The sequence below is a fragment of the Mycteria americana genome, chromosome 3, assembly GCF_035582795.1.
Source record: "Mycteria americana isolate JAX WOST 10 ecotype Jacksonville Zoo and Gardens chromosome 3, USCA_MyAme_1.0, whole genome shotgun sequence".
Classification (NCBI taxonomy): Eukaryota; Metazoa; Chordata; class Aves; order Ciconiiformes; family Ciconiidae; genus Mycteria; species Mycteria americana.
The window spans coordinates 36,586,882-36,613,235 of record NC_134367.1 but is presented as its reverse complement, the minus strand read 5'-3'; the positions used below and the strand labels follow the sequence as shown (position 1 = coordinate 36,613,235).

The 26,354-nt window shown below is 37.7% G+C and overlaps 1 protein-coding gene across 1 annotated transcript in view; it reads left to right on the top strand.

Annotated features, from left to right (window-relative positions):
• Nucleotides 1–300: 300 nt before the first annotated feature.
• IMPG1 (interphotoreceptor matrix proteoglycan 1) overlaps nucleotides 301–26,354 on the top strand; it is a 68,140-nt gene continuing 42,086 nt past the window's right edge. The window contains exons 1-7 of the mRNA XM_075497300.1: nucleotides 301–367; nucleotides 12,971–13,204; nucleotides 18,035–18,201; nucleotides 18,416–18,444; nucleotides 21,141–21,208; nucleotides 22,245–22,336; nucleotides 25,364–25,510. Of these exons, the coding sequence (XP_075353415.1) occupies nucleotides 301–367; nucleotides 12,971–13,204; nucleotides 18,035–18,201; nucleotides 18,416–18,444; nucleotides 21,141–21,208; nucleotides 22,245–22,336; nucleotides 25,364–25,510 (804 nt within the window). The remainder of the gene's footprint in view (nucleotides 368–12,970; nucleotides 13,205–18,034; nucleotides 18,202–18,415; nucleotides 18,445–21,140; nucleotides 21,209–22,244; nucleotides 22,337–25,363; nucleotides 25,511–26,354) is intronic.

The window sequence follows — 26,354 nt, the reverse complement described above, 5'->3', positions numbered from 1 at the left end:
TCCAGAAACAGACACTGCTTTTTTTTATAACTTCGTCACTCTTATCTTGCCACTCCAGTCCCCCAGGCTAGAAGTGTGTGCGTTGGAGGGGTTTGTCCGGTTCTTGCATTCTGGCACCTGTTGCATTCTTTGCCTAGTTGCAATTCAATGCAGTCCAAGGCTGGGGACACCTGAAAATAATAAGAGGGAAGACGTTTGGGGATTTTAGTTCTTTAAGAAAACAAAATTCTTCTTCTTGACCTAAATATTCTTATTTCCTGCATGACTGATCTTGAAAACTGTGAATGATCAATAGGCAGCATGCATTTGAAAACTGGATTAATATTTTTGATCATTTGCCTTGCTCTCCAAGTTCAGGGAAGCAGAGGTAAGTTCATATATTAAAGGTTTATATGAATTTACATTGCATAAATTGAAAAAAAAATTTGAAAGATCAGAGTATTTTCACATTACAGAATTTTTTGTTTCGAATTTGGTGTTTCGACAATTCAGCTAGAGACAGTACAGTTACTGACACTGCTATAAAGTTGGAAAAGGAAACGTTGGCAAGATTTCTTATGTGTGTTTCCCAGGCTTTACAATCTCTGTAAGAGATGCCATTTAGTTTTGATTTACCTGCATGTGTTCTGTTATGAAAAAATATAATTTAAAAAACAATTATAAAGAAGGAGCAAAATAGCTGAAAGAACACCTAAGTGCTGACATTGTTGCTATCATCCTTGAAATGAAAAGAAAGTAGTAAAGTATATCTTTGTATTTACTAGACATTTGCAGAAATTACTTCCAAAACTTTTAGATATACAAATTCTGGAGGAATAAACCATACTGGCAAATATACAAAAAATGGCAATATTAGTAAGGATTACTGTAATAATAATTGTAAAATTATTTTCAAGAAAACAGAAATACAGACAACTCCTCTGTACTTAGTACAACAGCTAACTATTGCTCCTTTTAAAAACATTTAAAAGTTCACAGCAATTTTAAAGCTTCTTCAACAACAAAAAAGAAAAGATGGTGATGTGTTTTTTCCCTGTTCAGTTCCATATTCAATAGATTTAGAGCTTTGGGGAACATGTTTAATTTTGGGCAAGGTTTCTTACTAACTTTTCCATCTATGCTTTGATATTTATATAACTGAATGAAAAACCAACATTACCACTGCTTTATGCTTGCCCAAGTCAATGACCTCCTATTTTATGTCAATCTCAGGCATGTTAATTAAACACAAAGAACATAAAATGACAAACGAGAAGTCTCCTCAATGGTATTTAAATATTTGTTAAAGAGACATGGTGAAACATAGTCTGCTGTCAATACTACTTGGAAAGTTTTATTTACTGGGGTTTTTTTGGCCTTGCTTTTCTTTGCACAGATTTTCTTTAAAAAATAAAGAACACAGTTCTTGTATCTCACTGAAATGATGTAAATCTTCTCTAGTGGACAATTACAATACTGAAAAAATCCTTGGGAAAAAGTAACGTATTAGTTAACACTAGATTTATATTCTGTTGCTCTTTGTTTTTACTTTTTAATTCCATGTAAACAGTGTCATTTAATCATTAATGATATTTTGGAAATGTGGCAAAAAATGAGAGAATGACTGATAGTTTATGTCTGATAAGAAGAAAAGTTATATTAAAATGCACTACTTTTGCATTTAAGTTGAGTATTCTATGATGGAAAGAGATATAATGAATTCCAGGAAATTCGTGCATGCTTGATGGTATCCTTACAGTCCATATTTGTAATTATGAACTGAGAAAGTGATAATGTAAAAAGTGGGGTCACACAGTTCCACCCATCGCAAATTGTGATTGTATGTTACAAAACATTTCCCATAAAAGACTTCAGCAAAATTCTGGGAGGCTGTCTTGACAGAGAGGAATACAGAACTGTATATTATTTCCCTAAGAGATGTAGTAGAAGACTTGGTGCATAGAATGTTTATCAACAGTCAGGAAACAATGACCAATAATAAACTTCCCATAGCATCTTGCTTATGTAGCAGTGTTGGAATTTTCTCATTTTTGATGGCTTTCAGGGGAAAAAATATTTTTTCTGTACATGCATGTGAATGATAATTGGAAAAATTCCTTCCCACCAGTTTTATAAAGTACATGTGGTATGCATAAATGCATAATAATTACTTTTTATTGCCAGGTAGTCATGCCATATATAATATTTTAAAACTACATTATCTGAAATATATGCACACAGATCTCAAAAGACTTAATTCTTGTGTTAAGAAACTTCTTTACCAGAGCAGGGATGCTTCCACAACTATTATTTTATGACTTAGCATTAGGGTCAGATATTACAGAAAATATTTTCAAAAGTACACAGACTCTCCCAATAGTCTGAATACTTATATTAATCACTCATTAGTGGTCCTAACATGAATTATTTGAGGCTTTTATGGCTATTCAAGTTTGCAGTACATGTCAACTGTGACAGACTAGGAAATAAGAGACTAAGACATAAAATACACCCATGTTAAAAGAAAAAACATAGAGCTAATAATCTCTAAATATTTATAGGGTTAATCAGTTGATTTTTTCCCTCATGAACAAAACTATCTTAAATTCAAATTCCTGATTTACACACATCTGTATTCAACAAAAAGTGGGTTAACAAAAGTGGGGCTTGCTCAGTAATGTCTTTTGGTCCTTCCTCCTTGTCCCTATATAAGACCAAAAGAGTCCTTCTCCCAGCCATTTGGAGGCTGTCCAGGAGCACCTCCAATTCCACAGTAAACAAACAGGAAACTGTAGGGAGCAAAATAAAGACTTTAGAGATAGAGTGTTTATCTTTGGCCATGACTAGTGCCAGAATCCAGGAAATTACCTCAGGACTTGAACTCAGGTCTTTGCCACCATCCTGACACAAACTGTCTAACAATGGGAAGGGAAAGTGAGGGGGAGAAAATCTTTGCAACGGCAAAAAATCTACGTGCAAAATATGGCAGTAGAGTAATTTTTAACTGTTGAATTGTAAACCACTGAAAACCCAGACTAAGTAGCAAAATACAGAGGAGCTTTGAACTCCCAAAACTATACATTGATGCTGACTACATCCTAGCACTTGATACTGAGAATGTAAGGGAGCCAGAGAGTGTTCAAGGCTGTTTAGTGTTATTTTTTATTCAGCAAGCAAATATCCACTATTTACTCAGCCATTCTTTAGGACACAAAGACTTTGTGTGTGCTCTATGAAATCGTTTTAATTCATTCTGACGTACCCCTTCCCGCTCAGCTATTCCAATTCAGCAATAAGTGTTGCAGATCTTCATTACTATAATTGCCCTTGAAAAAAGGGTTAAGCAAATTTGTGCCAAAAGGAAAGGGAAGTCAAAGAACATAAAGCTTCAAAGAAAGGAAAAAAAGGACATCTGCTTTTTGCACTAAGATTGTTTTCTGCTTTCGTCCATAAAATAAGAATTACCAAGTTAAAGTTAGCTTTCCTCGTTGTCCTTATAAACAAATGAAAAGTAAACCTTTTTTTTTCCCTCTTCCCAAACAAATGGATTATAGGTAACACTGGATTATATGTGGGTTTTAATCTTATCTACTTCCTGGCTAAAAGCCAAACTTGAATAAAAATATTAGAATATTGTCACTGAATCTTAAAGATTAATTCCAGATATAATCACACCTGTACCACAGTGATTAGTGAACTATATGAGAATGAACAGTTAGATGTGTGGGATTTTGTGTTTTGTGATTTTGTGGTTACAGCACAAAATGAAGACAGTTCTAATCAAGTTCTTTTCCCCTTCTGCCTCAAAACTAGATCAATTTCATCTAGCTCAGATGCTGGCCATGCTTAGAGCAAGGAGTTGGACTAGGTGACCTTCAGGTGTCCTCCCAACCCAACTTGGTCTACACAGCTTGACACATAACTAAGTTAAGTAAGGTTAAGTCCAAGTCACTCTCTGCCAAAATGAGATGGAGTCAATTAGCCAGAGACTGTAGATTTTATTGCATGATGAGTGCCTCTAAACTATGAGTAAAATTGACCGGTTCCCATTACACAAGTTCAAGTTAAGAGATGGCACTGTGGCTTCTGGCTCCTGTAAGCTTTCTCATATGCCAACCATCCTAATCGTCATCATATTTGAATACAGTTACCTTAATAAGCCCATTCTGCACTGCAACTCTTTGATTCACACCATCAAAATTGTTGAAATGTTAACATACATGGCAAAATATCACTGGAACTTGAACTTACCCTGTCTCACTGATTTTCTCAGAGGATGGCTGTATGTCTTGAGTAAGACTGATGAGAAAATGAATAGCAGAGGTGCTCAAATGAGTGTTTCATCACTGCAGATTGGACGCATCCCTCCAAGAACTACTCAAACATTTAAAGCATTTTCTTGCATCCTTTGATGCAAACCATATCAGATAATAGAACAGCATTTCAGGTCAAATGCTTCTAAGATGGTCAAGGAAATACAAATAGATATACGTTTCATATGTCAACATTAAAACCAATCATTCTTCAATGCTGTTTCTAGTCTGGGTCCTGGACCTTAAGCAGACTGTTATAGGATTCAGATGTTGGCAATGAAACCATTGATGGCCTTTGTTATTTTCTATGAATTCCAGCAGCAGAGGTTAGTAGAGCTGATGAATAACAAGGAGAATTCTTCACCAGGATTTGCACTTATCTGTCTGAAAGAGATGGTATATATTTCTACCTTAAATGAGACATATGATGTCAAGGAAAACATGAGTTTCTTATCATGCTTTTTCAGGTAGGAAAGAAATGTGTCAAAATCACATGTGTTGACTCATAAAGCTTTCAGCATATTCAGTATTTGTGGTTGGTACAGACTGCATCTATTGTGAACACGGATTCATTGTTAGCCAGTATATGACAACTATATTCACAAAAGCAGGAGAATCTTACCAGTGGCATATTATGTTTTCTATTCTCATCTATAATAGGTAGATAATTCACCATAGTTATTTTGCCATGAATTGTATAGTTAGCATAGTTCAAAGATGTTACCAAATTGTCTATTTAGAGAGGGAGAAAAAATTATGTTTATCTGTTATAAGGCCCAAGCATAAATTTCATAAAAATTGTTTCAAATTATCTTCTCAGCTTTCTTTCTGAAGTTGGTTGATTTAACAATTATGTTTCTCCACTTGGCATAGAAAACCACACAGATTTGTGTGAGTATCTGGGAGGAGGAGAACAGCTGAGGGATTATGATATCTAGTTTAGTTTCTCAGTGTTACCTACTTGCAGAAATTAAATTCTTCACACTTACTGAAATTCCAAAGCACATTTGTTGATGACAACAGTGATCTTTGGTACCAAAATATAAATCCAGGTTAATTTAAAGGGTTCTGCAAAAGAACCATTATCTAATGCCATCTCCTAGCTTTGAATGTAACACCATTAAAACAAAAAGGTTGGGGGTTTTTATTAAAATTTAGATATGTACCACTGTCATTGCTATACCATATATTTCAAAATAATTTATCACATTCTTCTCCAGATTTATTTTGATATATGTTCTGAGGTATAGATTGTTTCATTATAACCAAACATTTAGTATTTTTAAAATAAGGATAACAACAGGAATATATCACATAAGGATTCATGGGAGCCTTGCCTTATTTGAGTACTATGTTAACAGTAACTAAGTTCTTAATCTTCCATAAATGTTTAAAGGAGCATCATCACACATTCCTGCCAAGAAGCAGGATTTATGAAAAACCACCATTTTTCTGAATTGTCAAGAAGGAAAATCCCTTGGTACAGATCTAATTCAAAACAAGAACATAGTCTTTAAAAGGTTGAAAATTAAAGAACTTCCCTTTTAAGCAGAAGCCTGGAGCTCCTCTCCTGTGTCATAGAGAGCTTGAGCATAGATTGTGAACTTGTGCAGGCAACGTTTTGTCATGCCGAATCCAAGCAAGAGATATAGGGATCAGATGTATTTTGTCTTCAATACAAAGTCCCCACTGCACAGGCAGGGCCTAGCACTTCCCTGACACGTAAGGTGATGCTGAGTCTTGCATAACACAAGCTGTTAGTAGGTACATGAAAGGTTCTGTAGTGCTGGGCATGTAGACACCAGCTTTGCAATACTTGTGCAGGAAGTCTGCTAGTGGACATCGGTCAGCTGAACGCAGGGTCTTCCAAGCTGGAGGCCTCAACCTGGCCCCCATAGCTCTTTGCCACAATTAGATACCCAGGCCTCATTCCACAGGTAATGTTACTATTTAGTGACTTTTAAGAATGGTATTCACACAAGCCAACATACCAAACAGGAATTACAAAGCTCATCATTGTCAATATTCATTTTGAGGAATTAAAATTAATTACTTTTAATATAAATGCCTTAGCCCTCTTCCTCTCTTTTAGGAACATAGGCATTCTCCTCTGGCCAGTGTTCATCTTCTGAAGCTAGGCATCAATGTCAGCTCCCTATCTTTCAGCAAAACATCCCCACAGTAGTGGATACTGCCCTCCTACCCAGCAGTTCACTGGCTAAGTGCACTAAACCTGAAGTGAGATCCAAACTGAGTTCTCTCCTGTGCCTTAGTTACCCCAGTTAGCTCCCAGATAAGACCCACTACCCATCAAGATGCAAGAACTGTTGGGGCCAAGTCCCCTCAGCAATTCCTCTCAAAGTTCTTTTACTGTGTGCATTAAAAATAGTTAAAGAATATATTAGACCAAAGATAGTACAAGCAAGGCATATAATCTTGTGTTTAAGGGCACTGAGCTCTCAGAGACAAGACCTTAGCAGATTAAATATTAGTAGTAATTTTTCTAATATGGGATTCCATCCTCTCAAGTTTTTAAAGTTGTGAGCCTTCACGGTTGTGAAAACAAGCTTGGAAATGTAATGCAAACACAGTCAGACAAAGCACCGGCAAAGCAGCCCCAAACATCAGCAAGAGTACAAGGGAAGGGCCTCTACTTCCACATCTGCATGGGAATATAGAGGCTGTTGAGTGTTTCTCTGGGAGAAGATAGGTGCTGCTCCTCGTACTCATATGCAGGATCTAGGCTGCATTTGATGATAAGCCATGCCGTATTTCAATCTGTCCCTGCTCACCTAAGCCCCTTCAGTCCAGTCAGGCCCTTCCCATGCAACTGGGACTGAGGCAATGTGCCATAAAAAAGATTTAAAAAGGAATATAACGAGAGAACATGTCATGGGCACCCATGTCAATGGCACTGGCAAGTGCCATTAGAATTTGGGGTCCTCACTATTCCCATGACAGGAGAAGACTGCCTCTAAGTGAAGAGTCCAGGAAATTACCCCTCTTTGTACTTTCTGTGCTCCATCTGGTGTTTACATGGAACAGCCCTTTCAGAGATCTCAAGATCAACTTTCCATGACTAGTCATCTTTGGTTTTGTTACTGGTTGAATTATCAACACAGGGGCTGTTGGCTCCGCTGTATATTTAATTAGATCACAACAACACATTTATGGGATCTTTGTTGCATTAATCGTCTTTGATAAGCTTTCCTCATCCTATTTCAGCAGTTCCCCTTAAATAAGCCTTGTATTTTAATTAATAACTATTTTATTGGGCAGGCAATTGTCGTGGCTTAACACCAGCTGGCAATTAAGCCCCACACAGCCTCTTGCTCACTCCCCCCTGGTGGGATGGGGGAGAAAATCAGAAGGGTAAAAGTGAGAAAACTCGTGGGCTGAGATAAAGACAGTTTAATAAATAAAGCAAAAGCCGCACACACAAGCAAAGCAAAACAAGGAATTCATTCACTCCTTCCCATGGGCAGGCAGGTGTTCAGCCATCTCCAGGAAAGCAGGGCTCCATCACACGTAACGGTTACTTGGGAAGACAAACGCCATCACTCTGAACATCCCCCCTTCCTTCCTCTTCCCCAGCTTTCTATGCTGAGCAAGATGCCATATGGTATGGAACATCCCTTTGGTCAGTTGGGGTCAGCTGTCCCAGCTGTGTCCCCTCCCAGCTTCTTGTGCACCCCCAGCCTACTCGCTGGTGGGGTGGGGTGAGAAGCAGAAAAGGCCTTGACTGTGTGTAAGCACTGCTCAGCAACAACTAAAACATCCCTGTGTTATCAACGCTGTTTTCAGCACAAATCCAAAACATAGCCCCATACTAGCTACTATGAAGAAAATTAATTCTACCCCAGCCAAAACCAGCCCAGCAATATGTCTCATTTATCAATCAAGCATTTCTCTCTACCCTAAGCACATCCACTTATTTTTCAGACTAATCTGCTTTTCATACATGTCAAACCTTGTGATGATTTTAATGATGAATTATTCAGACTTCAACAGTTTTGTCCTGATGTCACTTTGAATTTTGCTACTGAAACCTTTAGTTACCATAATTTAAATTGTTCTCTTTGTATACAATGATATCTTAATTTTCTGAGGTCAAATAAAACTAAAAGTTTACTTCCAAATTAATGGTGTAGGTAAATGTTCCTAGACAGATTGCCCACATTGCTGAAAAAACCCCAAACAACCCACACCAAAACTGGAGGCCTTGCAAAACTGATACTATTAACAGCTAGAAATTAATAAAGCTGTACAGAAAGCATCCACTACAGTTATATAAAAAAGGTATGAATACAAGCTTCTTTCTCCTGTGTTTATAAAAGCAAATTAAAAAAAAACAAACCACTGACCAATTATCTGAATGGCTTTAAACTTTTTTTTCTAGAATCCAGTTAAATAAGGATGTACTTTTCCTTTTTCATCATGCAGATTATTAAAAACACATAGGAACTCTCACCTTTGAAATCTATTTCTCCTGCCTTGTTTTTTTAGTGAGGGCATAAATTTGATAATGCGGGCCTCAAGAGACGCAGGAGAGAGGCCTGGTCTAATTCCGAGGATTTCAGATTTTTAATTTGAGAAATGAATACTACTTACCCACCTGAAAACAAAACCTGAAGAACAGTACTATGTTCTTGAGAGATCTGCATGGACATCAAAGCACTTTGATTAGGTCCCATACAAATAAGATTGCTATAACTTATTTTGAAAATATTTTGTTATGTTTGTCTAAGTTCAGGACTAGAGGTCAGGAACTCCAAATTTTAATAATGGCTGACAGTGACTCTGTAGATCACCTTGGTAAAACTACCTCGACTTTTTTCCTCAAGTATGCCACCTGGAAAATGGGGACAATGATGCAGATTCTTTCATGTGAGAATAAAGAAGGAGAGTTACAGCTTTGTTTAAGGCACCTTGGATATTAAGCTAAAGTACAGTAAAATATTACCAGACTTTGACAGTTATCTGCCCTTCTGCCCTAGAACTATCAAAGAAAACTAAAAATCTTAGACATACCTTTTAAAGGTAAAACAGACAGTGACCTTTGTGAAACAACAGAGTTAAATAAAAAAAGTCAAATTGGGCAGGGTAAACACTAAATATATTAACTGCATTTGTTTGTTTCAGAAAAGAGAATGAGAAAAAAAAATTACAAAAATTACTTATTTTTAGAAAAGTAAAACAGCCTAGTATTATTGGGATTTTTTACATGATCAGATGATGTACCCTGTAAAATTTGCACCACTCCAGTTTACTCAATGACTATGTTGCATGGCAAAAAGAAAAGGGATCAGCTAATATATACAGGTTCAATTTCATAATAGCACAAGTCTTATTAGATTATTTTTTTCAACTCAGGACACTGAAAGCAAAGCATCTATAAAGTTGTAGATGGAGGCACATTATAGTAAAGTATATGGCTGAAACATCTGGGAGTCTTAGGTAAAAATTTCTCAGTTCAGAATTTCCACAGACACAGGGGAAAGCACAGGTCTGAAGAATTATGAACAAATAATGTTTGTGCCAAAGACAGCTTTTCTTCCATTCACGTTCAGTAAATATTATGAAATAAGTATTGGACAATCACGTGGAGAAAGGGGTTGATGCTTTCTCCAATTCAAATTTTGCTTAAGTTTAGTAAAAAAGTGATTTCAAGAACTGATCATAATAAAAGTTACTTTAGTAAGGGAAATTTACTAACCACAAGTTATGAACAAAATTAAACCTATTGCAATAAGCATACTTAAGCAACAGATGTCTCCCACAAAAAAATGGAAATTGAAGGGAAAGAATGAAAAGAGAAAAAATTGATACCTACCCTAATATAGGCTAGCAAAACAGTGATAACTGGAAGCAGCTAATATATGGTCACTTTCTCAGACTGAAAAGATCAAATAGTGACCCTAACACAGAGAGTTTGAAATCATTACAACAATCATTTGAGAAGAATCTCCTTTGTCAGTCTTATGAATAGTATAATTCTTAACTCAAGTTAATGACTTAGGGATAAATCCTGGGGAAGAAGCAAATCCTTCAAGACCTCTGCTCCATACAAAAGCTATCAAAGAGCTTAGTGACAAAATCCTCTGCCCCAGTTGGTCAGACTGCCTGGGCAGCTGGTCTATCGATCACAGTTAATATACCCTGTAAAAGGTAATAGACTTACAACTTTCCATGCAGATTTTTGGTATTTTATTCTAGAGGATTTCAGGGGTCTGCTTTGAGATTTCAGATTGGATCTTCTGCTCTCACCCCATATATCATTCAAATAATTCAGTGTCTCATCTGATCTGGTGTTTGGCCACTTGTGGTTTCTGATGGACCCAGAGCCATGTTTTCACAGGGAAATTCCTTTTATGCAGTTTATGGTTCATGATCTGACATTACTGTGGAAAAATTACTTCCATTTCATTTAATGACAAACACTATATGACTGCATCATCATTTTAAATTATCTTGCAACAATTAGACAGTTATAGGCTTACCAGATGCTGCCTCTGGCATGCTTTACAATGGAATAGCAATCACCTGTTGCCTTCATTGTATAACTTCCTGTCTTTCATACAATATTCATCATAATCAAGCAGTCGACTTTTTTCAGTATCAGAGTATCACCTACCTCATAATATATATGTCATTATTATGATTTCTACACGGTAAGCATTGAATGTTCATTCTGAAGTTAAATAAGAACTGAGACATATATATACACACATATATATACGTATACTGAAATATATGGTAGAACTTTTCCCATTCTTTACTTCAAGTATGATTCTTTTCGTAACAGTATGCTTTTCAATTATTTTTCTCTTATCGTTTATCTACCCACTTTTCTTTAAACATTTAATTAACACAGTTCCAAATTGTCAAGATAATATGTTTTTACCTTCCTTATTTTCTCTTGATTTGCCTAAGAACATGTTAATTAGTGTTCGTTATATGCAGCATGACATTTCTTCTTTCTCCAGCAAACTGATAATTTTTTACTCTTAATTTTTTTGGTAGTATTACTCTCACTGAACTTGTTCCTTTTGAACCCTATTATTTCCTTTTATTCTTCTTTTACAAGATTTTAAATCATTCTTCAAAGCAATTTTTTCAGTTGATTTGTCAGCATTCAGATACACATATACCATGTCTTTCTTACATTTTCTCCCTCGAAGTTTTCCAGTTATCTACAAATTTTACACTTTTTTTTCAAAACAGTTCTTTCAAAACATCTTTTATTCTGTTTACATTTTTCTTTAATTTTCATCTGTAATGACTTTACCAAATGTATGAAAATGCAACCAAAAAAAGGTATTTCCAAATTAACCTTAACATCTTTATTAATATGTATGCAAAATTTTGGAAGATAATCTAAAAGATACTAATTGCTGCTGTCACACGATCCTGCAAAATGCTATATTTCAGCTCCGTTAAATGTGTACCTTATAGGCTATTTTTATCATTAACATTTTTACATTAAATTTAGCTGCTATGTCATGTAAGACTGCATCACAAATACTTAGGAAGTGGAATCAAATGTCCTGAATTTTTGTGTGCCTTTTAAGATGGGGGTTCCTACGCTTGAGGCTATTTTGACACCCTGGAAGCATTTCCATTTTTCATAACTGAATAGCTCCATAAGTAAAACTTAAGCCTAGAACTTCAATTCCCACTCACTGATTTCATTTTTTTCCTACTGTAGCTGTTCCACTTTGCCAGGAATACTTAAAGCTCTATTGAGCTACAATGCCAGCGCGTTCACACTATCTATCGTCCAGTGCCAAAAAACCATGATTGCAGTCTGTTCTGATTAATACTTCAGTTTATGTGAGGGAAGGATAGAGGAGTGAACTGTGGAGTAAAAGAGGGAGACTGGAAACAACTCCCTCTTTCCCCAAAGACAATCAAACTCCTGTTCAGCTTTTGAAAGAAAGTGGTTCAGGGTGCACTTCTTGAGATGGGTTCAAGACTATGAACCTGATGTGAAGGGAGATGTGCCTTGAAGCCCAAACGAAAGGTAAGAATACCTTAAAAGGGTGCAGATTTAAGGTGCAACAGTTTATTTCAGTTTATTTATATATTTTTTCAGTATATAAATATTTTTCAGTATATTATTTCAGTATATTTCAGTATATTATTTCAGTAAACAAATATTTTTATTTATTTATTATTTCAGTTGATTTATATATTCTCAGTTTATTTATCTGCTAGCATAGGCACTTTTTTACACTGTAAGCTGATACAGTTATGCTTCACTCTCCCCAAGCTCCAGACGGTTACTTATCACGGTACTGTAAATTTCCCTACAGGGTGATATACAAATGAGATGTTGTAGCATGAAGTTCAAGCACTTAAGTGTCCTTTGTGAATCTAACCCAAAGTTGCTTTTGAAAACAAGATTTAGGGCTTCTGAAACTTTTACCCTGTGCGTCCTGGGGTCATGCGTTGAGATACGAGGAAATTAGTTACCAGGTCTCTTGAGTCCCAGTTCCCCCATGTGATCCTAGGATGTTTCTCCTCAGCACATTAATTCAGTCAGGCTATTGACACCAATATAATATAACAAAAAGAACTCAGGTCCATGCCCGCTTTCCAGACATGATCTTGCATTGGATACCTAACTGCCTATGCAGTGTATGTTTATGTACATGCTTACTTTTGATCTTTTCCAGAAATCCCTAACAAAATAAACCGTGGTGAAGCCAAACATGTTGCAGACGCCTCAGGGTCAGACAAAACAGAAAGAACAACAAAGAGATCCAGAGTATCAACCATAAGGCGAATATTTGACATGGCAAAACACCGAACAAAGAGGTCATCCTTTTTCTCAACTGGTGTGAAAGTTTGCCCACAAGAATCAGTGAAGCAGATTTTAGCCAGCCACCAAGCTTACTATAGATTAAGAGGTAAGATGATGCATGTACTTCATCCTTGAAAAGATTTCTTTTAATTGAGGAAACAAAATAATTTTCCAGAATCTTGTTCTTTAGCTCTAGGCAGTGTATGTGCTATTTGCTTTATGCTTCATTTTTACATAGAAAATCAAATGTTACATGTACATCATCATGGTTCAAGACAGACAGTTACCAGAACAGAATAAAACAATGCACTCAAAGGACTAATGAACTCAGTGTAATTGCATAGTGTTCTAGCACAGCAGAATGTGAAGACCAAATTATGCTTGCACTACTGTGTAAAGATGTACCACCTTTCTCAAAAGTGCAGTAGGTACCATTATTGCTACTCAGAATGAATCCCACCAATCAAGACAAGTGATGAAACTATTCATTGGTCACTGCACAAATATGTTGGTGTATCTGTAGTTATATTAAGTCTGTGGCAGTGTTGGTATGCTACAAACACTGAGATAATTGCTAGCAGCTCATGCAAAGACCTTAGTCTTATTTTTAAAAAGTCCAGAATGGTTTTTTTTCCCCTTTCCCAATTAATTCACTCCCTCCCCAGCCCTTTCTTTACCTCCTTTGACTGTAGAGAGCCTATAGTTACAACTCAGATTTTAGGTCCCTAGAGAGCATGGTGCAAGTAGTCCTCCAGTTTTTATATTTCCTCTGTTCCTCCCTCTACCTCTCCCAGTCTTTCATTCTGTGGCTGTTCCCATTTGTATTAGAAAAATGCATATTTTTGTGCCGCAGCTAGATGGTCCAAAGCTAATTCTAAAACCTAGTCAGCACTTCTGGGATGCAAGTATCTAAGGCAACATCTACTCTCTAAATCAACTTTGCTTATATATTTGTCCTCTGTATTGGTCTCCAACCATTTACATACATGTATGTAACTTGACTGCTCCTCAGCTCTCTTTCAGGGAACCAGCTAGTTCCCTCTGAAATGAAATCTGATGTAGTGCTGCAAAAATTTTACTCCAGCAGCCAATTTCTATAAGCAGCATGGGCAAACTACACCAATGTCTGCAGGCATTCCTGTAGATACAAACATATTTAGTATCCATTGTGGGACTGAATTCCAACCCAATGGGCATTAGACAGAATTCTGAAACATGTTAAAGAGGCTGATCCAAAAAGCCTTTCTTAATTATTAATTAATCCTGAAAGCCCCTAAACTCACTGGCCACATCCCTGGTTGGGGTGAAAACAAGCTATCCTGGGACAGGCTGGTATCACTGACCTGAACTCAAAGAACGGCAACTATGACATTTTCATTTAAAAACTGATGACGACAATACTACCACCTTTTTGGAGAGCAGCACACCAGCTGGGATACTGGGCTCTGTAAGTCTTGTAGTGCAACCAGGTTTACACTTACAGCTCCTCTTTCCCAGCAGTGTCCTACACTCACAAAATTCTCTGAGTAGGTGTCATCCAGTTCTTCAACTGAAGCTGGAGTACTTCCCAAAAAGTAAGCAAGAGAACAGATGACTGCAGCTGAATAATTTGTACACTCATTCAGAAAAAGGTGTTTCTGCTCCCTTGAATAGTTGCACATTTTCCACTACCATGTCCTTCATTAAAACCTCAAAAAATCTGTCCTTTAAGGAAAGATCAGAACCCAAGACTTCTACAATTCCAGCTAAGCATGCTAACATACCTGATGAAAGTGATAAATGAAAAAAAAGGCAGAAGTGAAAATGTGGTGATGCAAGCATTATACTTGAAGCTGTAATCACAGTACAAGCCTTCATGAAAATCTGGTAGCCACGCTGAAGTCTTACAGCCTGTGCCTATCTGTGGGACAATCTTACCTTCATTTTGTTTTGTAGACATACCTTTAGGTCCCTTCTTTTCCATATCTAAAGTCTAGAAGACCACTTCCACCCCACCAAGTCCCATGACACATTTAGAACTGTAACAGCACTGTGGATCATATCTGTCCTCTAGAGAATTTTACTGCTGCCTAAGAAAAATGACACAATTTCTTTTTTATGTCATACATATATATATATATATTCTATGCTTTCAGGAATGAGCACACAACACAAAGCAACTCAGATACAGGAGCTCAGACAGTTGCTGTTGGATAACCTGAGCCTACTGTGACCCTACACCAACTCTGAAATAACACACCATAGCTTAAGTCACCCTGAAGACAGTCCCTCATGTGGGGCAAACTGGGAGCATGCGTGGAATTAGCTACGACACCTTCTCAGCTGGCCATGTGTCATGTTTTTCTAAACCCTGGTAACTGGATTATTTTTCATCAGATAGTATATCTTTATTCAGCAGTTACTGCTCAGAAAAACAGATACCAGAGAGTTGTAAGTGAGAAAAAGATGACAGAAACTTAGCCTTAACTGCTAGCTCATAATGAATAGAACTCTTCAAAAGACAGCCTGTTCCTTTTTAATAATCTGACCACATCTGCTCCACATGCAGCTTCTCTACTGGGAGGGCAGGTCATTCCCGAGCTATTATTGAGGTGCCCTAACACAGCTAGGTGATTACATCCCTACAGCAAGTTTAGAGAATACCTAGAGAAATTGACTACACTAATTTCAGAGCCACTGATATTTTAGATAATGCAGATAATTATCTCACTCTAAGTCAAAGCAGGTATCAAGTACTGAAAATAAATGTCCCATCTCACAGTAATGAACTTTGTAAAGTAAAGTGCTAAAGGCCACAGCTTTTAAATTGCTAGCAAGTTTTTGTTAAAATGGTTTTTCGAATGTGTTTGAAAATCCCCTTCTCTAAAAGCATTTAACTTTAAACAACATTTTGAAGTGTGTTCCTTCACCTTGAGTGAGTGTACATTATGTTTTCACAAAGCCAAAAATACAGCTGGCTTAGGTGACTCTAACAACACTAGAAGAATCAACAAGTAGTGACACAGGCAGTCACCCGTGAATGGGAAGCTACAGCAACAGCTGAGATAAACTGAACTGGTTCTGCTCAAAACACATTGGTTCTAGCAGCCACCGAGCCATGTTGGTTATCCTACACAACTGAGTTCACAGACCCTGCAGAGGACAACCTGCGTAAGTGGGTATTTCTGCAGCTAAGCAGGAAAGTCCACCCAGAACAGCACTGCCTGGCTGGCTCTGTGCTAGCTTGAGGATCTCTCTGGACCACTCAGTGATTTTAAACATAACTCAGGTGCAGCCAGGATTCATTCTATGTTTAGTTTGAGGCTGTGCAAAGTGAGTTAAGTGAAACCCAAATATTTTGGGTGTGGGGAAGGGCTGGTATCTGAAGAGAAATCCAAAGATACATTAGTATAGTTAGTCAGGTAGGAAGTAGCTGTCCGGAGGAGGGAACAGTTTATCCTCCAGAATCTTTCAGAAATAGTTTCAACTTACAAAAAAGAGGAGAATTCAGCAAGATGTTGGTAAAAGTGCACTCAGAAGTATAGGCCCACCTGGCCATCTCTGACTCTCAAAAACTCACTTCTGCAGACATATCTAAGACCTATGTTATCAGAATCATCAAGGGAAAGTAAACCCTATAAAGTATTTCTGAGCAGTCATTTTATAACCTAGCTGCTGCTGCTTTCTCCCCTCCCTCACATACTCATGCATGTCATGATCCTCACTCACAGTACTAGAGAGCAAGGTCTTTGTAGCAGGAACTTATCTTTTACAAGTTTTCCCTGAAATGCCTGACAAAGTTCTGACTGCTAGAAAATAGTTCAAAAAACTGGACGCCAAGCCCAAATATGCATTCTAATATATTTTGTAATATAATACAGCTGAACTTCACAGCTTTCTTGCATAAGGACTGAGCCAACAGAATATATAAAACTATTAGTCTCCATTATTATATTATGTGTTTTTACATAATCTCATGTAATTAAGTCAATTTGCATCCAGTAAATGAAGCTCCCTTAGAGGCATTCGTGAACACCACCTTTTCAAAATCTCCCCCACTGTCTTATTCTCTGTATGTTCATTTTCATTTCCCCAAATGATGCAGAATGCTACTGTTCTCTCTGTAGCCACAGTACCTGTTAATCTTGTCTGGTGTAGCCTGGCATTTAACTGGGTGATTCATCACCATGGAGGACATACTTAACATTGAACAAATCACTGTGTATAGTTGTGTAGAGAGGAAGGAAACCATGTTCTTTCCAAAGGAATTTTACCTATTCTAAGTCATTCAATTTTTCCAGAAGTGTTTAAAGAAACATAAAAGCATGTACCTGCTGTAGAATGTCCTTAAGATTCTGAAAAGACTAATTACATTGAAAATTCGGACTATAATCAAGTCATTTTAGCCTGCTGCATTTAAAAAATATTTTTTCCATTAAAATATTTTGTAATATGTGTGGGGAATATCAAAATCTGAAATATGTTCTGTTTAGCTTGTTCTATGCATAGTTAACCATACTAATGTACAAAACCTTTGTATACAGTTAAAAATATGATTATTCAAGCATGGTGACTGCTAGATTTTTTTTCTCTACCTTCCTGTTTGCTCTCACTAGAACATGCAGTATGTATGTATCTTTGTATGTATGTACCTTTGAGGTGAAGGAACCGTGCTTTGTGTTTGCTCCGCATTCATGATGATGAAGTCAGGCCAAATTAATCTCTTTTAAAACAAGGGAAATTAGCAATCCGTAACTCAAAAACGGTTAATCCTTCAGCATAAAGGCAAATGACTGTCAACTCAAAAATACCTGAAAGAGCTAGATATCTAAAAATGCCTAGAAGCTGGATTTGTTTACTAAGTACAGTAAAATGTGTAAATCCCAAGTCACTTTAAAAAGGCTTTCAAGTTTACTTTTTGGTACAAAGCATCCATCCCCAGCCCCTTTCTTCTTAGTCTGCCAGGAAGCTGTGTGGGAAGCCTTTCGTATTTTTCTGGATCGGATTCCTGATACTTCTGAATATCAGAACTGGGTTACTGCCTGCCAGAGGGAAACCTTCTGCATATTTGACATTGGCAAAAACTTCAGCAATTCCCAAGAGCACCTGGAAATAATCCAGCGGGTAAGAATTACTGACATTTGTTTAGAAACTCGGGGACACTTCCAAGTCCCTCCCCATCTGCTTTTTATAAGGGCAAAGTATTGCTCAGGAAGAGGAGGGGGCATGTGTTAGAAGGGAAACATAAAAGTACAGTAAATGAAAGAGCTAACAGGCTTCTGCTCAATGGTTGGATACACCCACTAGTAAAATGCTGTTTTTCTTAATCTTTTTGCAGCGAGTAAAACATAGAACCTTCCAGGAAAGGTAAGTAGCACAAGTAGAACCTTGCCACTTGATGTTACTGCCTTTTTTGAAAAATATATGTGTAGATGTGCGTGGATGTGAACAGATATACAGATAGCACTGTGGTGTATTTGGTGTGTGCTGTGAGAGATGTGTATACTATATGTATCATAGTACACAGTAATTGAATCACAAATAATGAAGGTGGCCAAATGTCTGAGTTCCCTGTTCACTTTGAGACACCACAGAATGTCTTCTTAGACTAATGTGAACATGAAACCCTGACAGAGCCCCGGCTTTGCATCAGCCTAGTGTTGACTGGGAGTGTGACAAAAGATTACCCACAATTGCTACAATTCTCAAAAATAAAGTCAGAGAGCTTAACAAAAGTTTATCTAGGAGGCTACATTAAGCAATAATATGAAAACTCTATGCCTTCACTTTAGCTTTCCCCTGTATTTTTACACATCATGATAGTGTTAACTAATATGATGCTTTATTCCATAAACACTTGGAAAAAAAGTATGCTCCTGGCAACGCTCAGAAGTCTGAGAATGGCAGGACGGAAGTTACAATACTGAACTCTGTCTCTCTGCATATAAATACTATAGTACAGCCAGACAAATCATTGTCCACAATTTCTCTAATTAATGTATTATTTTTTCCTTCAAATTTTCTTAGATTTTCAGGTGTAGCAAATAATCTCTTCCATTCATAAGTTATACTGTCTCATGATCACAGAGGTCTTATGTATATTCATTATGACATGGGAGCTTTGAGTGTTCTTCTTTCTCAGAAATGTATTTTTAATAATGTAGGGCCTAATTAAACTCCCCTGGATGTCCAAAGGGAGGTCTTTTCACTCAGTCTAGTGCAAACAGCAGCAGCAAGGCAATAAGTGAGGTGACTGATCTCAGAGTTCTTATGCTCTTTGTGAACAGTACAGTTTTCCCTAGACACAATTCAGAAAGTGAAGTAAGTTCTATGAAATTACTCATATTTTAGCTGGAAATACAGGCAGCTGTGATTATGCATTGTTGGACTTTACTACTACACCTTTACTACTGTGTGGTTTGGGAAATGTTTTGTATCTTCTGTAGATGCCATGTAGAGAGATCAGTCTCCAGTTAAAGACACAACACATAATTAGTTAACATTGTGAAAACATTACAAATAATACTTTAGTTCTCACCGCACCAGATATCCAGAGGATGTGGTAAATCAGGAGTTGTTCATGTTCTTTATTTATGTTATTAAACATCTAGGTTGGTCCTGTATAGGAATGCAGCCCAGCTGTCTTTTCTGTCTATGCTACAAACCTCATGTTGTCTCAGTTAACACCACACTACGCATGTGCAGTGCCCTTAGTTCTTTCACTCATATCAGTTTTCACGAACACTCCACCTGTGTGCACTGCCTTAATAATAGCTATTTCTACAGAAATTTTTAGGAATTCTATCCTCATTTATTTCCATGATTGGGCTTTTTATTTTATGCTGGGTTTTTTTCCACACTTTACTTAGAACGCAAAACAACTGAAATTCTTCACCCCCCAATTTCAGGAGAGAAAAATCTCAAAATGTCACTTAGAAGATTCTTATCTAAGAATCTAAATGTTTCCAAAAGCTACAAATTAATAAAAATTTGGGTTTAGAGCAGAAATTATTCTGTAGCCTTAACTGCAGGAGTCTTTTAACACATCTATTATAAAATGTACTTATACACACATACCACTTCTGCTTTTCAGGCAAGCTTACCATCGCAGTTACAAAATTTATTCATCAGTACATGACTGTAAAATTAAAACCAGAAAATAATATCAGCAATACAAAACCAAATCCTGCGATGCAAGGCAGACAGTCTGTACATCACACCCACCATATTCTTCCTCGAGTTTTCAGCTGGCTGCCATGGGGACCGTGGTAGGCATTAACTCATGAATATTAAATCCAGATCCAAACATAAACTTCCCTACAATTCATAAAAATCGCGATTCAGGAATCTGATTTGAAACTATCATTAGTTGGAAGTGTCCTTATGATATTATAATGCAGGCTGACAACTGAAAATAAGTACACCCATCTTCTCCTCATACCAAACCATATGTACCAAAGTACACCCATCCTCTCCTCATGCCAAACCATATGAAATATCCTTGGAACCATGAAATGTCCATTGGCTCTAAAAATAGAAGCAGCCCAAAGACCTCACTGAACTATTTTGATAGGTTGAGATATAGCAAAGGAGACAATAGTTGGTTTAGATAATGTACAAGAAGTCTTGCTTCCATTTTATTCAGTGGTCAACCATTCATAGACTTCAAAGAGAGAAAAAGCAGACCCTGTGCACTGATTTAATCTCTGTGATCCCATCCCTCTGATTGCTTGGAGAAAATCTGTCATGAAACCTCATGAGCAGACTCCTGACAGGATTGGGAGTCCTTGGTAGAGGAATATATCAAATCAGTATTTTTGTTAATTTTAAAAGCAAATACCATATTGAAGTAGAGGAAAGGAAATATATAAATTGTTGAATATAAAATACGATCTACTGTTCCATTGCCTGTTTAACCAGCTTATCAAATATTCCATTAGAAATAACTTCTCTCATTTAAAGTACACTTAATATAGGGGTCATTTCTACATTTTTTTTACACCTTTGCCATTGCCAGTACAGCATGCTGATCATTAAATCACTCATTTCTATTTGATTGATAGGAAAGATGAAATATCCACAGAGAAAACAGGTGGCAAAAAGCTGGAAGACATTCCTTCCATTTCCACAGGTAAAATCAAATCTGCTTGCTGTGCATCTGCCCATTAAATAGAATTGCTAAAACCAGTGATTCATAGATCTTAGAAGGCTGTAATTTAATGAATGCAGTAGAAGCATGACAAGTTCAGTGACGTACAATGAAAATGCTTTAGCAAAATAATCTATAAGAAGCATTTTTTAATTTCTTTACAGCATGTCTGCTACTCAAATGTAGCATTCCAGGTTTGTTTCACAGTCTTTAAATGCATGTGTTTTCCTAGTTTCACCTGTAGACAGTAGAGCTAATTTTGCTTCAGTTATGAAATAGCATTTAGAGTGTCAACTGCTGCATTTTGTTAGCCAAAATAAGCAAGCGGATGAAAATAAAGAATGACTTCAGCCAGAAAGTCACAGTGATGCCAAGACATTAATTTGAGCAGATTATTCCAGCATTGTGTACTACAGTTCTTTAAAATAATGTTAGAAATTTATGCAGTGATAAAAATCTGTAAATATGAGCATTTTGGTTCAAGGAGGAAACACCCTGCACACATATTTTTATGAGGGCCAAATATGACAGAATCTTATTGATAACGACTTCCAGCATGGTAATTGTGCCTCTAGCTGGAAAACTCTGTCAAAGCCTCTTGTTACTTTAAATTGAGCCCTAAAGAAAGGTGGCTATCATAGAGACAAAGATCTCAATTGGCAAAATCAGGCTTAGACATTTGGTGATATATAATGGAGTATGACAGGAAATGATCAAACATTATTATTATTTAATTCACACAATTTCCTTGATGCATAGTCAGTGGCATTTTTGCCTTCAGTCATCCACATGCAACGCTACTGATGTGTTGACCTGGAAAGAAAGGCTGTCTATTGTATAAAAAGTAGCAGCTTTACCCAAGTCATGTCACGACCACCTTTCACTGGCGCAGGCTTGCGGTCAAATACACCCTCCATAAGGAAAGCTTCTCCAGTGAGCTGACACCTGACCAACAGAGAAAGGGAAGATTTTTGATGTGCTAACCTGTTCTTGCCTGATTTTACTTTAAACCCCTCAGGCTCCCCTGGCACACCCCTCTCTCCATATGCACCAGTACCTAACGGCACGCTGCTCAACGAAATCGTTAACGACACGAAGACTCCTGTGAAGGTGAGAGCAGCCTGTTTTCCTATCCTACTTTTTCACTCACCTCTTCTTTTTGAGATCAGCTAGCAGAAAAGAGGGGGAAGCCTTATAAACTGTGTTTATAAACTATGAGTGCTCCCCTCTGTTACTGCTAGTAGGACTGAAGGGTTTTAGTAGCGTCTGTCCTGTACTGGAATAGTGCATGAAGTTTATTGCGTATGCGGTAGAAAATATAAAAATATGGCAACCAGCTTTTAGGCAGAGTCTTCATTATTTTAATGAGGGGCCTGTTGCCTATTTTCCACCATTTTGTAAACTTGTTCTTCATTAAATAATGTAAAAATGCATGCCTTCTGAGCTTTCCACAACACAGGGGATAGGACTGGACCTTCTTGCCTTTTTCCTGCCAGACAGCCAGCTGTCAAACAGGGGATCTCTGCTGATTTCTCCTCAGAGCAGCCATGCAGCACGGTGCCGGGGCTACCCTCTCCTCCACAGGTTTACTGCAAATACCACAGGCCACAGGTTACGTCTGAGACAGGGGTGGAGGTGAAAGGAGGGACAGTTATTTTCCCTGTCCTGGCCACTGCTCCTGGGGGTGGCAGGGAGGTGGCCCTGGCCTCAGCACAGCGGTGTGGCTTCAGGGAACCTTCCAGAACCTCCCTCTGGAGAGAGACCAAGGTGTCACCAGGGCCCGAGAGCCCAGGGTAGACCCTGCTGCCAAGGAGCACCAGGTGGGAGCCAGTCGCTTGCATTTCCCCTCTGCTTTGCTCTGAGATTTTTTTCAATTTCTAAAAAGTTTGCCCTTTTAGAGCACCTCCTCGAAAAGCCACTCTGGGGTTTTTTTGTTGTTTGTGCATACTGGCTGTAGGAAGAGGCTCATGCTGCCTCCTCCCCACTTGGGTGAGCTCAAGGTCTCGATGCTGCCGCCGCCAAGAATTTGAGGGCAGAAATGCCGGCTGAAGCCTCGCCTATCACACCCCTGGCAAATTGGCACCATTCTCCATCCCACCTCTGCAAGCTTCTCAGCTCCAGCACAGGAATTGCACCGGACTGATCCCAGATAAATGCTACTTTTACTGTCTGAAATGATTACATCCTCAGGATCTAAGAAAGCAAAGGAATCTTAATATTCTCAACTGTGTATTACCTACCTCTGTCATAGCTGTTGAAGCGAAAGAGCAGACAGAATATGAGGAAAAAATGGTTTTAAAATGGCTTATTTGTGATGTTTGAGACGTACCAGGATACTGGCATTAACCCGTTCCTCCATCTTATAGGTCTCCTCATTCTTTCTCGGCCCAGTCCTTTGTGACTAGCTCCCTAAAGGCTGGCTCCTCAAAAGTCATAGGGCAGCTATATAGAAAGTGCATATTCCTTAGTCTTTTGCTTGTATGACAGAACATTACAGAATGCTCTTTCTCTAACTGATGAGCCATATTTTTATATACAGCACAAAACATAGGTTCCTTTAAAACTGAGGCATGCTAAGGAATGACTTAGCAGAGCTGAGTTGTGCAGAATGATGGGTGCAGGAAGCATTCTCTCCTGTTCCACTCATTCTTTATTATATTAACGTCTTATTTTCTCTCTTATCCCCTGACACACTGTAACTGCACATATTTCTTGTTCTGCTTATTGTTGGAAGCTATCAAAACCTAGGTGTTATGTATGGGACAGATATCTCTAGCAGCCTCGTGCCAACCCACCTGGCAGCAGAAGCGGAAACCCCACCTCTCTGTGGGATTCAGTCTGATAAGCTTGCTGCTCTTTTGGGCCAGTTTCTTCTTGATCATTGTCTTGCTCTTGTTGTGTTTGTTTGTTTATCCAAGGTATAAAAAGCCTGGCTGAGAGTAGAATTGTCCTTGAGCAAATAAAAATATTAACTAGTGTTTAAGGAATACCAAATATCTAAGTATGGCTAGTACATATAAACATGCAATGCATATGCAGTACATGCAGTAAAGAAAAACTTGTTTTGTGTTCCAAGACCTTTATATTTTTAACAGGCAAACTTTATAGAACCCTGAAAGGTTTTATTAAGAAAAAACAAAAAGCTTTTTTGTGTAATAAAATACACTGACAGTGGAACACAGGGATGGTATGTGTTAACATTAGTAACAAAATTTGTGAAGAAAGACTGAGAGATTGGCAGAAGGCAGGAGTTTCCTGGGTGGCCTCTCTGCATCACCTCTTCAAGTACTTGCGTTCCAAGACTTGAAATTTGAAGCTCAGCTCTTTTTGTGAATAAGGAATATGAGATACCTCCTGATCTTAAAATTAGCAAATGTGTATTGTTATATCTAAGAGGAGTTAGGAAATCTTTCTGAATGCGCCCATAGTGGCTCTCCTCCTTGTGGCCAGCACATCATAGCCTACAAATGAATTGGCTTTTGGAGTTTAACATTATTAAAGGAAAAAATTAGTAAGTGTAGGCCAAAACTGCAAATAGTGTCAGGAAACAATAAACAAAATAAGAGTACTTTTAATAGCAGTAAAGTCAGCTGCACAGTAAGTGTAACAGAGGTAGGGGTAATTCTACTTTATTATCAGGGAAAAACAAATGCAAATGCCTGAACATGAAACAGTAACAGAGAGTCTGTCAGTCTGCTCTGGTTGACCACGGGCATTCTGAGGGTAGGATACCAACCAGCTTTTAGCATTTGCTTGTCACTGTCCTTGCTGTCACACACTTTCCTCCACAGTGGCAAGTAAAGCTATATGACTTTAATGATGATGGAAATAAGAAGACTTGGTAACAGTCTCTGTGCAAGAAATGGCTTGATTCTCTTCATCGCCTTCACTTATGCATATCAAAGGCAACTCTCAAGTCACAGTAATAGAAACTTGTTTGCAAAGGCAGAAGAATTAAGCCAACAGGTGTGGCTAGGAACCCTCGCCTTTTCTAGGATATGGTTCAGAAAGGATATGGTTATTTTGGGGACAGGTTTAAAAGTATTAAATCCTTCTACATATTAAATACTGAAATGTCGGGAAAAAAATCACTTAATTTTATTTCTCCCCTTTTTTTCCTCTCCTCTTCTTTTCCAGGAGCTGGGAACAAATACAGTCCCAGAACTGCCTGTGGAGCAAATGGTAGAATTCAGTGTCACTCTCACTGATCAGGAGTACACAGCTGAACTTAATGATCCCAACTCCCCACAGTACCAACAACTCGCTGCCAAATTTCAGCTACAGGTAAGGAGGCTGACTGAATGCCAAAATGTTGGCTTTGTACCTTGGCTGAGATTCATAATAGGAAACTACCTTCACCATGAAACAGAACTAGAATCTACTGCCCTCATTTGAAATAGATAATTCCTGTTGTCTCAAGACCTTCAGTTTTCCTTCATGTATAGCCAGCTTTTCCCCTTGTTTAGGCCATCTGTTTAGCCACCAAGCTAACAAGCCAACATCTTTGTCAGCAGTAGAGCCTCAGATAACTGATGAAGAGTAACTTTAGGAATACCATTTGGGCTTAATCAGGAATTCATGGACAGTACTTTTTCATAATTTACTTTCTACAATAAAACTAATGAGGAATGTAATATGAATGTTAAAAGTAATTAGCTACTGTTGTCTGAACTATTCTTCAAAGGACTTCCAGCCATTTTGTTGTGCATTACCACCGTTTCTGTAAGAACTGGAACATCTGTAGTGTTTTCATATAATTAATAATATTAACTGAATGTTCAGCTACCAATTTAATAGATAGCAGTTAATGACTTGAGGTTCTCAAAAGGTTTTCTTAGTAAAATTAACTAAAGCTTCTCATCAGTTTCACGAGCATTCCTTAGTGCAAGCTATTTCACTATCCTGGTTCAGTTTCAGATATGCATAGAAAAATGGTGAAGGATGTGCTGGCAGAGCTGATAAAAAGTGGCTTCTCTGGAGATTTTCAGTATTATCCTCAAACTGAACTGCCTGCAGACATTGTTTACCACACGTATAATGATGTAATTCAGCAATCTGACTTTTAAGTTATTTCATTAATTTCATTAATAAGAGGGGGTGAAATGCAAAGTTTCTTGATTGTTAAATT